The sequence below is a fragment of the Gouania willdenowi genome, chromosome 6, assembly GCF_900634775.1.
Source record: "Gouania willdenowi chromosome 6, fGouWil2.1, whole genome shotgun sequence".
Taxonomy (NCBI): domain Eukaryota; kingdom Metazoa; phylum Chordata; class Actinopteri; order Blenniiformes; family Gobiesocidae; genus Gouania; species Gouania willdenowi.
In genome coordinates this window covers 61234873-61250644 of record NC_041049.1, presented here as the reverse complement: position 1 = coordinate 61250644, position 15772 = coordinate 61234873, and the positions used below count along the sequence as shown (strand labels likewise).

The 15772-nt window shown below is 37.6% G+C and overlaps 1 protein-coding gene across 1 annotated transcript; it reads right to left on the bottom strand.

The window, feature by feature from the left end:
- Nucleotides 1–5152: 5152 nt before the first annotated feature.
- On the bottom strand, nt 5153–14678 carry aagab (alpha and gamma adaptin binding protein). The gene is made up of 10 exons (XM_028448830.1): nt 14485–14678; nt 12684–12874; nt 11421–11517; nt 11243–11332; nt 9739–9822; nt 9589–9668; nt 7692–7791; nt 7405–7509; nt 6606–6655; nt 5153–6516 (listed from the first exon to the last, which is right to left on the bottom strand). Exons 1-10 carry the CDS (start codon nt 14576–14578, stop codon nt 6439–6441), a joined length of 969 nt encoding a protein of 322 aa, XP_028304631.1. The 5' UTR covers nt 14579–14678; the 3' UTR covers nt 5153–6438.
- Nucleotides 14679–15772: the final 1094 nt, after the last annotated feature.

Sequence of the window (15772 nt, the reverse complement as noted above, 5' to 3'; positions counted from 1 at the left end):
TTTAAACGGAAGCTCGCCGAGACCCACGTGTGATACTGCTGACTCGCTCGTACCGGAGCCCAGACAGATGGATAATGGTTCCATCCCACCAACATCCTCCCATTCAGTGCCACAGGTCATTTTATCCCTCCCATAGGTGGAGACAAAACCAACCTCTCGTTATTGACTTTTGGTATTCTGTGAAAATCATAAATTCTCCACACATTTTCTGGTTTTTGGTTGAAGTGACTGTAACTACGTACCCAACACGATAGGAGGGTGGGACCAGAGTCAGCCCTCATCATAAAGGACTGACTTTCCAACCATCTTATAGACCTAGGGTTAGGGTTGGAGTGTGTGCTAGGTGTATAAATGTGGATGGGTATTCAAATTAGGTGTTTAGGTTTTTGGGTTAAGGTTTATGGTTAGATTTAGGGATTGGGCCAACCCTGAGGAATCGAGATCAAAGGGACTGGGGTTAGGATTATGGTTACAATCTCCTTACTGGTTGGACCTCCGATGGAAAATCCGATAGCAGGGTTGGGGTTAGAGTTAAGGACAGGGCTAAGATTCTACTAACTGAGGTTGGGAAAGGGTTAGGGTTAGGTTAACAGTTCGGATAAAAGGTTTGGGTTAATGTTTAGGGTTGGGGATGGGGTTAAGGTTAGGTAGGGGAATGTGTTTCCTCAATGAGACACCCCGGGGAGTTCAGGGACTCCCCCAGTTGGATAGGGAATCAAAGGTAGGCACAGGATGACGCTTGTTATTCGTGATCCTCTTTTCTTTGTGTCACTCATCAAAAAGGTTTTGTGAATTTGTATCTGTATAATGCAGTCAGTGCAGTGTTGTAAATATAGGTTTGGGATGCGGTCAACCTTGAAGAATGGAATAGAGGGGTCAAGGGCCAGGATTACGGTTAAGGTTGGAGTTCAGATGGAAGATTCGATAGCAGGCCCACTTTTTGTGCCTAGGGTTCAGGGCAGAGCTAGGGGCTGGGTTGGGATTAGGGGTCCAACTCCCTGAAAAACCTCCAGTGACCTAAGGTCAGGGTCAACCTACCGGGTTAGGATAAGGGTCAAATTTAAAGTACTCTATAGAGTATTACTAGGGTCGGGGCTGGGCCTCAGAGTGGGACCCGTGCCTAGGATTAAGTCTAAATTCTCCCATAAGGGATGGCTTCTAGGGTTGGGAAACCCCTGCGTCCCTCGCCCAGCTGCTCCCTGAAGACAAGCGAGTTCTTACCGACAGAGACTTATGCGTGTTCAATTAATCCTTCCTTTATTATCTCATCTTCAACTCACTGGGCGCCATTGTACCCACATTACTAAACCACAGCCGCTCCACTTCTGTTCCTGTTAGTATGGGCAAAATCCAGACCCTTAAACGTGACCGTATCCAGAAAACTCAACTCTTGTGAATACGCCGTTGGCACTAATTTAATGGAGGGGTGGTGCGAATTGAGCGTCTCTAGGAACTGATCAAACTCTCTCCTGGAGTGTTCCCATACCCCCAGATACCGGAACATCATGTTTGGGGTTTTCTCACATTTTGGCCAAACCGTGGACTCCCACTCTGCCATGTACAAGTTTGCATAAGACGGCAAAAATCACTTACCCATTTAACCTGAAGGTACATCCTAGTATCAAATTGGAAATCATTCCTAGTAAGGTTGAGTCTCAGAAGTTCCATCAGTAGCTCATCCGGACGTCAGACAATCGGGTGCCTACTGTGGGCGGATCTCACTGCCTCTAACCTCCTCTCTGTATCAATGTTTGTTTACAAACTTTCTACGTCCAGGGTGAACAGGAGGGCGTTCACTGAGGGGGAAACCCCCTGGATCTTTGGTAAGAAATCCCCCGTATCCCTGATGTATGTGGGGTGCAATTTTGACAGGAGATTGAGGTAAAACTTTGCTAACTGTGCTGACCTAGCGGATTCACTGCCACAGTCCGAAACAATGGGTCTCCCAGGTGGGAATTTCCCCGGCCTTAGCCATATGCCCTGGTCCTTGTGGATTTTCAGTAAGAGATAAAACTGTCTGGGCCTAGGGGGGTCGGTACCTTTAAGAATACTCCATCTCGATGTTCCCAAAACTATGGGTTGTGGTAGGGGTAAGTAGTATTCCCTATTCTTCAGTTGCCTTTCTGCTTCCCCTCGTCCATAATGACCACCATTGCCCCCTTATCTGCTGGTTTGATCATTATTGGTCTATTCTGCAATAGCTCCTACAAGGCGTTATCTTCCTCTGGCTTGAGATTAGGGATTTCCGGTGAACTTCTAGTCCCCGACGCCTCTCCCCTATCCCTTTCTATTAGCTCCAAGAGCTTTGGTGGCAATTTCGATGGATCAGGTTCCCATCTAGACCGTACGTGGAACAAGGTTGAGGGACCTGCTCTACCCCCGAAATATGCCACCAGTTTTAGCTTGCGGTGATACTCTGCCACCTCCCCTTTTCCCATTTTATGGGAATCCGGTCCCGTCTAGTTGTCGGAGCAAATGAAAACCCCTTCTGGAGCAGATCCTCATGTTCCTCCCTGATCTGGGGCGATGTGCTCAAATTAAAGACTCTCCCATGGCCCCCCCATTTCGCCCCTGGATTCCTGGTTAAATCCATTCTACCATCCCAATGTTTTAGTATCCGTACAGCTGACCCTGCCTCGTTCCCTCTGCCAAAGGGTTCCCCCCTTGATCTTCCGGTGGCGCTCCCGAGGGGCCTGGTTCCAAGGTCCCTTCCCCCTCCTCTAGCCTCAACTGGGCATGTCCGTCCAAGCTCCCCTCTCCTCACCCTCCGTTGCCTCGGATGCTTACCCACCCCCTGAGCTAACGGGTCAGTTTCCTGTAACTCCCTTTTTATCCTCTTCAGCTGCCATTCCCAGTATCACTCCCCTCCCAATCTCTGGAAGAATTGTTCCACCACCCCCCCCATGCTTCCCTTCTCTTGGAGTCTGAGTGACTCCTAACTGTTCGTATTAACTCCCTCTTTTTATTTTTGTAGTGTCTCAACAGCCACCCCTGTGCCTCCCAATTTACGTCATTACGGGGTCCTATGTTGAAGCACCTCCAGACCACCGACCAGTCCGTACAGGCTTCCCTCAACCATATCTCTATCTCTGTACTCAATTGTCGGGAGTTGTCCTCCTGTCTGTATATATCTAACCTGTCCAGGCATCGCTGCACCCGGATCAGCTGTTGTATGGGCCCAGTGGGTCCCCCGAGCAAGCCGGGTTGTTCCCCGGAGCCCCCCGCGGGCATCCCATATCCTGAAATCACATCACATCCCCATTTATAAAAGGCCCTCTCCCTTTGCGTGTTCTCCCCTTATAGCCACCCCATCGTTCTCTGTCCTTCCCAAAAAAAAACCCAGAGGCGTCCCTAAATGAAGTGCAATGATGGCTATGTGTCTGGCAGGGACTACGGAGTAGGTCGCCATCCAAAATTATTATTATTAAAATGACTCTCCATCCGATTACTCGAGGGCCCATCCCCTATATGGTATGTCTGAACAAGTCAAAGATCAGGAAAACGGAAGTTCTCAACTAAAAAAAGAATCTCAAACTTTGCCTCTAATTTAATACAAGTGTGTGAAATTGTAACTGAGAACGGAATTGTAATTGACTTTCAGGGAAAAAATAATTATATTTTATTTGTAATTGTAAAAAATGACAGTTGCCATAATCGTAAGTGAATTGTAATTGAACATGAACATTTGAAAGCGTAATTTTAATTGACCTCAATCCTGGCACCAGTTATACCAGTTTAATAACTGGGATATTTGACCTGCAGTGGATCAAAGGCACCACCTGACTTTGATGTGTAGGTTATATTATGATTTAATCCAGTGAAAGTGTCTCTGTGGGTAATTGTGACTGTTGTTCTGCTTTAGCTGTGACTTCCTTGTCTGATAAATATGTTAAAGCACATGTACAGTGCGACAGTATTATTAGGCATGTGTAATATATGCTCACTGTCCTTGGGTTAACGTGTTAATCTCACACTCGTGTACAGCAGGGTTGGGGTCAAGTACATTTTTCAGTTACAATTATGTTTCCAATTACCCATGTTCAATTACGATTACAGTGACCAGCATTTTTTTTCCAATGACAATTAAATTCCTATATATATTATCCTGAGAATTCTCAATTACTAAAGTTACCAGAATGAGCTTTTATTTTGGTACTCCCAGTGAATTTGCATATTAGCTAAATATTTAGTTTCACCCATGACTTTTAGATTTAATATTTAACATTTAGATATAAAATTGACATTTTTGCTTGAAACACATTTTAATAATTAACTACATATATGTAGAACTGTAACATGGTTCCCCAGTTTTGCATTAAATTATAATTGACAATTTTTAGAGTTTCCATGGCAATTACAGTCCATTATCTAAATTCAATTAACAGCAGCAACAGATTTACAAATTACATTTATGCAATTATAATTGACCCCATCCCTGGTGTACAGTACTGTAGACTGAGTCACCAGGTTAACCATGTGATGTGGTCACATGGTTTAAAGCTACGGTACATTAGGTAGTAGCTCTGTATCACTACTGCTGTCCCTTTCTTCGTTGGTGTTTTCTGTCGCAAGTCTTACGTACATGATTTTACATGTAGCCTAATATTTGTTCTCCAATGTTCAACCAGTGACATTTTAATAAATTGCAACAGAAATACGACTTCCTTGGAGTGTTGGAACTTCATTGTGTGACGATGTTTATTGTAGCATTACAAAGAGGTTTTACAAAATGTTGCAATGTTTGCTTATTAACGACATAAAAACAGCTGCAGCTCATGATGCCACTCAGAGGAAATGCCTTATTAGAGCCCCACATGAAAAAAGAAATGTGATAAAACTCAAAATGTTACAACTGAGCCCAAAACGGAAAAAAAAAAATTTTGCCCAAAATGTAACAAGTTGTTAGATTATGTGGCAGACACACAATTGTGTAATTTTATTACGTCATCAGGGGTTCCTGCAGATCCTTATAAAGTCTTAAAAGGCCTTAATCGTAATGTCTTAAATCAATGTTTCAAAAGTCTTACATTTGGACACAATCTTTACACATGTACAAAATGTAAATTTAACAAAAATTGTCTGCCCAACAAAGTCTTTTTTGTTGTTTTATAGATTTCTGGCTATTTTCAGAGTGATTTTGATTATTTCATTCTTTTTTTTTTTTGTATATTACTGTCATTTTGTGTGTTTACTTTGGGGGGGGGGCACCAGTTGCAGCTCTGCACTAAACACCAGAAAAAAAGTTGACCCTAACTCTGTGTAATTAATGTGGTGTTTTTTTTTCCCCCAATAATGTGTACTGTGAAGTTGATCTTAAATTTAATTTCAAATGGCAATAAAAAGTCTTGAATTTAATTTGACTAAAGCTGTAGGAACTCTGATCATAGTGAGTCAATGATTTATGGATTATTTATCTGTAGTGCTTCAAAGTAGAGTGTAGTATCATACACAAATGTGTGTATTATTAACGCCTTTTGGAGAACAATGACACTTTTGGTAACTTCATATAATTTTACACATATATATATATAAAACAAAGTTTTCCCATTTTGGGGCTTAGCATTTTCTTACATTATTGACCAGTTGTAACATTTTGGGCTCAAACATGCCTGCTATATTTGAAACAGTTTTAAGCCTTAACTTGGCTGTAAAATACCTTAAAATCATGTTGAAAATGTGTATTTTTAAATAGTACACTTATAATATTGGATTTTGAGACAAAAACCTTAATCATGCAGGAAACTTTAGTTTTTTTAGGGGGACATTAGTCACATGAAGCAATTTCTCACATTTTGTCTGAATTCATGAATTGGGTTTAAAAAAAAAAAAAAAGTTTAATAAGAACTTATATAACCTTATGTTTACCCTGATAGTTCTGATGTTTTAAATTCAATCTGTCTCTAATCTAATTATTTATGGGGTCCACCTCAAGGTTGACTTTTTCATATGCCCCATTATGAGTGATTTTTATGTTTAATATAGCATTTTTTGCTGGAAACAATGTTTTGCTTTGAATAATGAAGCTTAATAAATAACCTCTTAAAACATACTTTTATTGGAGAGCCTTCCCTGATTTTTGTAACGTGTTTTGAAAAGTCCTATACAAATAACTTTTTTTTTGTTACCTATTTATATGCATTAGTTTTTTACAACTCTAAGAATAAGGCACAAAATATGTTTGAAATAATTAGATGTACCAAAAAAAATGGATCAATAAAACCCCACAAAATGATTATCAGTGTTTATCCACCTGATGATTTATGACTCAGAAAAAGGCTTTTCTTATGATACACTGATATTTCAAATTTTACTTCAAAAGTTTATAATTATAATAAATCCCATAATTTAGCGTTTTCATTTGTGGAGAGCAACAACGTGGATCTGTTGGGAGGTCAAGGAATGATGGGAGCGACGAGGCCAGGTCTCAGGAAGCTTTATTTAGCTTTCTTCACCAGATGATAACCCGTCCACCTCGTCTTCTTCACCACCGATGGCCATCCAGAACGCTTTAGCCACCTACAAAACACAAAGGAAACGTACGCCTTTAATTTATGAACAAACCAACGATGGGACATAAATAGTTCAGCTCTGAGGACGTTTCCCACCTTCTCTGCATGAACTTTTCTCTGCTCGTGAGGTAATGAAGAAGCTTTGTCTGCAAAATGAAACATAAAACATCTTCAAATTACGGACTGATCGATAGACATCTTGAAGGGTTGCTAACTTTTCCCAACAGTGAGCATACTCCTCACCATCCACTAATCTCTATCCAAAAACATAGTCATGAATAAAAAAAAAAAGTCAACATTTACTTTTCTTGTATTTTTTTTTTTTAAGAAAGTATCTATTCATACGGTTGCTGTACGGACAACCCCCGGTGCTATTGGTACGTTTACCAAGTACACGTACGTAGCGTCTAAGGGTTAGGTTTATAACCCTATATCGCAACAATTTTTAGGGTTAGGTTTAGTCTTTGTCACGTGACCTAAACTGGCCAATGAGGGGCGCTGCGTACGGATAGAATGTTGGTATGTTGATACGGTAACCATACAGATAGCCACTGTCTTTTTTTGTAGTGCTTATTTATTCATTTTTAATCTTATTCTAACTATTGTTATTGGCTGGGCAGACACACATGCATGTCTGTTGCCGTGTGTATGTGTGGCTACACTATGTTCACTATTTTGCTTGTATACCCTCGTGTATACATATTTTGGGTGCTAGTATACAGGGTTTGTTTTTGAAGAGGACTGATTGGGTTTGGGGGGTGGGGGCAGAGAAAATGTTAGATATTTTTCCCTATATATATATACATATATATATTTTTTTTTTTTATTATTATTTTTCATTGCACCTTTGTAATACACCTTTTTTTCTGGAAATAAAGAGTTGAAACATATTTACCTTTCATTTCTTTCAACTTTGTAAACAGACGTTCAAAGTTATCCACGTCCACATCCCCAGATGTGAGGTTGGCGAGCTCCTGAATGTCTAAATCTGTCATTGCATCTACAACACACACACACACACACACGCACACACACACACACGCACACACGCACACACGCACACACACGCACACACACGCACACACACGCACACACACGCACACACACACACACACACACACACAGTTGTGTTAAATGAAGTGATGATATAATTCAAAGTATAAACTGTATTTTCACTCGTACCTACTACTGACTGCTCCTGTGCTGCTGCTGCTGGGCTGTGTACTTCTGTGTGGTTGGACTCCTCGTTTACCAGAGCTCCCTCTACTGGTAGACTGGAGGACTGCCACAGGAAAGATGTAGAGTACACTTATTTACGGTAAACAAGTGGTGGGAATCCACTAAAAAAAATGTATCTAATTATTTAGGGACTTTATATTTAATTAATCCCAATTAATTAAAAAACAATATTTGACATGAGAAGCTAGGTTTTTCCAATTTAAATGTATTTTGGTATCTGACAGAATCAGTGAAAACAATAAATGAGCTTAAACAACAAAATAGTGTTTATTATTTCCATCACGTGTACTATGAATAAAGAACATTATGATATGGTCATTAGGTAATTGATAATTAATTACAATTTTCACACTATTATAATTATAATTGGAGAAAATATGTTGCTGATGTAATCGTAATTGAATTGTAATTGAGTTCAGATAATAGACATAATTGTCAATCGGCAATTACAATTTAGACACAAACCTGTGGAACCGTGTTACAGTTCTATGTATTGCATTATTAGTTAATCAATATTAAAATGTGTTTTCATATCACGTTGTCCCACTACCAGTCACTTCTCTTCAGCATTGTTTTACCATTTAAAAAAATAAAAATTAAATCTATGGTTATACTGACAGAAATAAAGCATCAGACACCCACAACAAAAATATTAAAACCAATATTTTAATTGATTTGGAAGCTTAACACGATAACCGAGAGATGAAAAACAAATTGGATGATATATATTTTTTTTTTTTTAGTGTTATTTTACAGCTGATTTAAGACGTTACATCTCTTATAACGAGTCAAAACCGTTATCATAGGAGATGCTAACAGAAAGCTAACACAAGAGAATGGTTACATTTTATGGGGTTGTTTATTAAAGGCTCCGTAAATGTGATTAATTGTAATTGAACTGTAAGATAATTTACTTTGGAATTGTAATTACCATGGAAATTAACTAAAAACTGTCAGTTACAATTTAATTAAATGCAAAACAGGTCTATGGCTTAAACAATTATGAAATAATGTTTCATATTATGTTTTCCCACCACCTGTCAGTGAATCGTCACACTCATACTGGTGGTAATGGTTAGAAGAGTTAGAAGTTAGTCGTTAGAGTATAATAGGGATGTAAAAGATTTTTTTTTTTTTTTTTTTTCAATAGAGATGATACAATACTGTGAATGTAACTGATGTTTTGTACTAATAGTTTATAGTTATTGCTAAATTCCAACTCTTACATTAGATATTATAACAAAATGCACTAAAATATAAAGATGCTAAAACGACATCGTGCACATAAAAAAAACACATACAATCATCACAACGCTATATCAATAAAAGTTAGTAAAATTGTAATTGAACTTTAGTAATTGAGAACGTAATTGTAATTGACTTTCAGGGGAAAAATAATAACTATAGTGTATTAGTAATTTGAAAAAATGCTGGTCATATCGTGATCATAATTGATTTGTAGTTGAACATGGATAATTGAAGACAATTGTAATTGAAAAATAAAATTGACCTCAACCCTGATTGTGAACGTAATTGTAATTGACTTTCAGGGGAAAAATAATAATTGTAATTTTAATTGCAATTGGAAAAAAATATGGTCACCATAGTTGTAAATGAACATTGATAATTGAAGACGTAATTGTAATTGAAAAGTGTAATTCACCCCAACACTGATTATGGTATACCGGGAACTCATGCAATGAGAAATGTTCCGCGCTGTTTGGAGTGCGTTATTTTTCTGTAATTAATTAATCGCGATAAACGCGTTAAAGTCCCAGCCCTAATTTAAACGTGATAAAAGAAGAAACAGTGGTATAAAGTGAGTGAAGTTGTTACTAACTGGTGAATCTTGGCTGCTTCGAGGGTTGTTGTGTCGAGAGGCGACTAAACTACTCATCAAACCAAAGCCCTGATTGTGTCCTGGAAACATCACAAACAAACAGTGTTTAGAGCTAAACAATCAATGTTATTGATCACTTCATCATCTCACCATCTTTCATCTCCACACTCGACCACACGTTGGCATTGAGCGCCTGCACGATACGCTTTACACCAGTGGATTCTGGGAAGTCGTCTATAACAGAACACAAAGAAACACCATGAAGGACAAATCTCAAGTACGTACGTCAAGTAACGTTTTAGGACATCGTCAGGTCTCAGAGTGAGGAAAACCTCTGTCATTTATCAGAACAAACGAAATCATGACTCAGCAAAACATCTGTCATTTATCACACCAAACGGACTCATGACTCAGCAAAACCTCCGTCATTTATCAGATCAAACGGAATAATGACTCAGCAAAACCTCAATCAAATTGCATGATGTAATTTATCAAACCAGGCGCCGTCAAATGGCACAGCCTCAGGCTTCAAAATAAAAGTAATCAGACTCAAAGGCCTCAGGCCTTACAATACGACATGGCATTTTATTTTGAAGGAACCAAAAGTACACATGACGAAGTAAGTTGAAAAGCCGTTCTTTCCTTTTATTTTCTAAAAGTTAAGATAAATCAACGTATTGTTTGATTAATAAATACATAGTTAAATGAAACATTGATATATCTTCACCTCAAAAATAAATAAAAGAAATAACAGCTTTCAACTTTAATCTTGTTTCCAAAGCAACACATATTGATGACCAGGGTTCTAACCAAATATTTTCACAGCGTAGGAGGATCGCGTGGAGCACGAGGGAGCAACACCGGCGTGGAACATTTTGAAATTTTTAACACTCAGGGTGACAAAATTTAGTGAAGTAAAGCTAAAGTAGTTTTTTTTTAATCTTTGTTCCAGCCTTACTTTAAAGCTAAAAGTTATTAGTTGAATTGGTGAAGGTGATGATGAATGTAGTTAGAGTTACTCATGCTTGGTGTATATATATATATATATATATATATATATATATATATATATATATATATATTCCACTAATAACACTGTAGAGACAAGAAATAATATTTAATCAAAAAGATTCCAAGACACGCTTTCCAAATTTAAATGAAGTATTATGTGGGACCTGCAGTAATATCGGAACGAACACACACACGGAGGACGTGTGAGCACACACACACACACACACACACACACACACACATTTTATACTGGAAGGTGCACACAGGCAGCATCGGGGGCAGCTAAGTGGCTGCAGGGGTCCTAGGGCATAAACTGGAGCATCCGAGCAGATGGCCTGTATTAAATAGTCAGTGCGGCTAATGTATGTGTTTCTCAGTTATACAGAAAAGAGACTTAAAACAACTCGTGCACACCTGGAAGTTTCTTTTGTTTCCAAGTGTGCAACAATTATTACGACGGTACCGATTAAAAAAAGAAAAAGAACAACAAAAAAACCCCTACGTGGCTGAAAACGGAGCGTAGGGAGTGCCTAAGAACAACAGCGCTGGCGAGAACCCTGCCTCGCTCTGAGAACTGAGGATGTCCTAAAATGTTCACCGTGCTCCAATGTTTTTGTTGTATCTGCTAAAACACATCACTCACCCTCCTCATCTGGTTGCTCTAGTGGATTCAGCTCCACCAGCTCAAAGGCGTGAGCCAAACACCACTGTTGAGCCTCATGTCTTGTAACGCCTTGTAAAATAAAACATGCAGAAAACTGGGGCTAAAGTTTTTCTTAAAATCACCACACACACACACATTTTGGTGCTGGACAACTTACCGTTTTCACACACTCTTTCACAAACCAGGATTAGCACCTCAGGAGCCAGATCCTCCACCACTGATATCCAAGGTTGAAGCTTTTCCAGCCCGTCCTTCTGCAGATAGGATGCACACGGTGTGAGTGATGTCATTGGTCCTCATTTATCAAGCTTTGCGTGAAAACAGGTGCAAATCTTAGTGAACATTGTGTCGTACGACATGACCACCGTGGGATTCATGAAACATTGGTCAATCTGACCAATCCCAGTGTACAAATGATCAGGTGCTGAATTGATAGATGCGGCGACTTAATTCAATAGTCATTAGCTTGTTACGCCCTCCTGTTTCAGAGGCCCCGCCCACTGCGGTCAAACAAGAAACGAACCTTTTCTGAGATAAAAATCATCATCTCTATATTTGAGGAGGAGCAAAATAAGGATGTGCTTTTTGAACGTATGAAAACTGGAATTAAAGGAGTTTATTTAAACGCTGTGTGGAACAGGTGACGTCTGCCCCCCTGTGTGCGCTGTGAGCAACTACACAACTGAAATCCTGGATAGACAAAGAAATAGGATGCTTATATCGACCTCAGTTCGCAAGCTTTAGGCAATAAATATTACATTAAAAGAAACTAATGATCAAAAACCATTAAAAAAAAAGCCTTAAAAAGACTAAATGTTGTCCCTTTTCTGTGTTTATTATGCCTTCAGCCAATTTCACATATAATTCATCACATTACTTATTACATACTGTAGTACAATTGTAAAAGTTGATGGTATTCTTTTCACTGAAACTTTGTGACAAATGTTTTCATGTGGTGCAGACCTGGTGTATGGTCATATATATATATATATATATATATATATACATAAGATATATTTTTAAAAATGCAAGGTGGATTTTCTATAAAATCTAACAATTGCATAAAATAGAAGAAATAAAGTCTATCATGTTGAAACCTCAACATTTCTTACCTTTAATATGTTATGGTTTCATTTATTCAGACAACTGTTGTTTTTCCAGGAAATTTACTTTGATCTCCTGACATGTTTTTCGACTGTCAACTACCAGTCTTCTTCAGAGTCATCGGCTGATCACTTTGATGTGAAAAACAGTAGTCTGAATAATGCAACCTTAAAGAAATATTCAAAAGGAAGACAAAAAAACTTGTTGGATATGTTATGCGAAAGTCAAGAAAATAATCTTTGCGTGAATATGGTCGTGCGCTCAGATCTGAACGTACGCACGGTTGCTAAATGAGTGCACGTGTCTGCTCACATACCGTAGTGCTGTCAAAGTAAGCGATGAAAGCCTGCGTGGACTGAGCGATCTCTGAGGACATTTGAAAGGTACTCGGTACAGCACACAGACTGACGTCAGCTGTGTAGTATTTGTTGTTGATAGTCCATGGATACCAGGCTACTGTGTTTTCTTGTCTGATTGGCTCGGGTACAGTTTTGGTGCCGAGGATCTCTACGGAAAGAACAACAGAGGGAAAAGATTGAAAAGAAAAGGTTTTTTTTTCTCCAAACAAAACTGGTTCAAACAAAAAAAAGTAATGACAGATTATTTGGCTAACTTAATCTGACTAACATGTTACGATTCTCAATGTGGGCCAAGTTAAACTCAATAAAATCATTCTGCATTTCTGTTTTTTAGGTGGGAATCCATCAACATTTAGGAACAAATGTTAGGTAGCAAAATAGTATATTTATTTTCAGGTTTAGGCTTTTATCAAAATCCTAATTTGGATCCTTGTTATCAGTCAGTAATGGAACAAAAGCAATAAGTAAAACAACAACAACAAAGCAACAAAAAACCACACCTTCTACGGCTGGGCGATATGGACCAAAATTCATGTTTTGAATTTTTTTTTCAAAATGCCGATACAATAATATGATATGAATCATGATCATTTTAATTCAAACAAAGTCATACCAGGAAGACTGATAAAAAAAAAAAATGATATAACTTGTGTGTGTATTACAAACATGGGAATCTAGAAGATAAATGACAGCAAAAAATACAAAAAATTACAGCACAAACAAAAAATTAACAGAGAAATACACAAAAAAACAACACAAATACCATAGGACAACAAAATACACAAAAAGGAGAAAAAAATGCACAATAGGACAACAAAAATACATTAAAAAAATAAAATAAAATACACAAAAAAACACAAAAACATACAAATAGAGAAATACACAAAAGAAGAACAAAAATACACCAAAAAAAAAAAACAACATACAAAAACATACAAATAAACAGAAATACACAAAAGGACACAAAAAGAGAACAAATGCACCATGGGACAACAAAAATCATACATACCAATAAAATACACAAATCAACTCAAAAAGACATCCAAAATTACCAAAAAACACACAAAATGAAGAAAAAAAAATACACAGTGTATGTAGAGTGGGACATTTATTAACAAACAGCTGAACAATGTGCCACATTTGGCTTTTTGTCCAATAAGGGACAGCATGTGTGAGTGAGATGTGTAGTGTGGCTTGTTTAGGGGAAGGTCTGAGTTAGAACGCACTCAGAAATCTATTTAACTGTGATTTTCATGTTCTGAGAAGTAGTGAAAGCAGCAACTCCTAAAATTAGTATTTTAAAACAAAATAAGCTACAAAGTAAAATATATATTGATACAGGCGATACTGTAATGTTAAATATCGCCAAAATAGAAAACTTGATATATCTTGAATCTCGATATATTGCCCAACACTACCAACTTCTATCATCACATAAACATGTCAATCATCACATAAACATGTCTATAGGGCCAAGCTGTCTGCTTAAGATTATACATCAAATAGGTAAGAATATTACTTTAAAGCTAAAATTTCCTATGACAATGTTATGTTTTTTGTTTTGTTTTTTTTTAAATCATGTTTGTTTATTAGTGTGATCCAGGTTATCTTCAGTTTACAGCAGTGGAAAGACTATATCTTCACAACACTGTGAATATATATATAGACTGACAACATCAATAAACCAGTTTAATACCGATCAACATTAAAACATCCAGCTCTGTTAACATAAATGCTGAACATTAACGCTTCGTTCACCTCTAATAAGCTCCTCTTCTGGAAACCTTCCGTCACAGCTGGTAACCAGCACACACGGAACATCCATGTCTGTGTTTCCCTCTGCTGTTGACATCTTTTACATGTCAGGAAAGGATTCTGCTCAGGTAAAAACTAGCTTAGCAACCTATGCTAACCTCTCCACTCTTTTTTACAGTCTATGCTCCACTCTTGACGGAGGCGTGACAACTTCCGGTTCGACCGGAAAACACATATTTTTCGTTTAGCGTGAAAGTACGAGTAACTAACTAAAATAATGTCTTATTATTATTATTATTATTATTATTATTATTATTATTATTATTATTATTATTATTATTGTTTCATAAATAAGTAAAATAAATAAATGTATGGTTTTAATTTTTTATTGTATCATATTCGCTGAAAATTTGCGTTGGACTAATAAAAACGTTTGTTGCAAGAAAAGTGATGTTTTTAATCAACATTGTTGATAAAAACAATGTTTTTCCCTGCGCAAAGAAAACCACTGCCAACAACAGAAATTAAACTCCGGACATCCAGTGCAAGTGAGACAATATACGATACTGGGCTCACAATATCGGTACCACACGATATAACTGAAAGGTAAAAAATGAAATTAAAACATTTTCAATTTGAAAAATAACCATGTTTATTTGACTTTAACTCGCCTGAATACAGCTGGAGACAGACCGACACTTCCACGACCCTGAAAAAAGAGCCATGCAGCTGGTTTGAAAATGCATATGTATACATTATGTATTATGAATATACACTATGTATACACACACATAATGCATTAACATAAATAAGACAATGTTCTCCTACTTAAAGTGCAAAAAGTGCCACTCTGCAAAAATAATGAGAAACAGAGACTGACAATTCATACCAGACTAAAATTAAAATGAAATCATGTCATCATCATGATTCCTCAAAAAAATCGGTACATCAACATGGCATCACAAGTTTTTTGTTTTTTTTTAACATCCAACTAGAACAGTCAACAGCCCAGATTTAAGATATGTTTCAACATTCTAACATTATTTGTATCTTTTTGTATTTTATTTTGTACTTATTTATTATGAACCTGATGTGGGCGGAGCAAGAAGGTGATTTAGGTTGCCATGGTGGTGGCACAGGTGTTGTTCATTTGGATTAAGAAGCAAACAGTTTTTGACTGTCTGGATGGGTTGCCTGTGTTCACCTTTTAGGCAAGTCTTTTGTATATTATAATCACTGGATTATTATTGGAATACAGCAGCAAATTTATCAAAGGCAAAGGTGGACATTT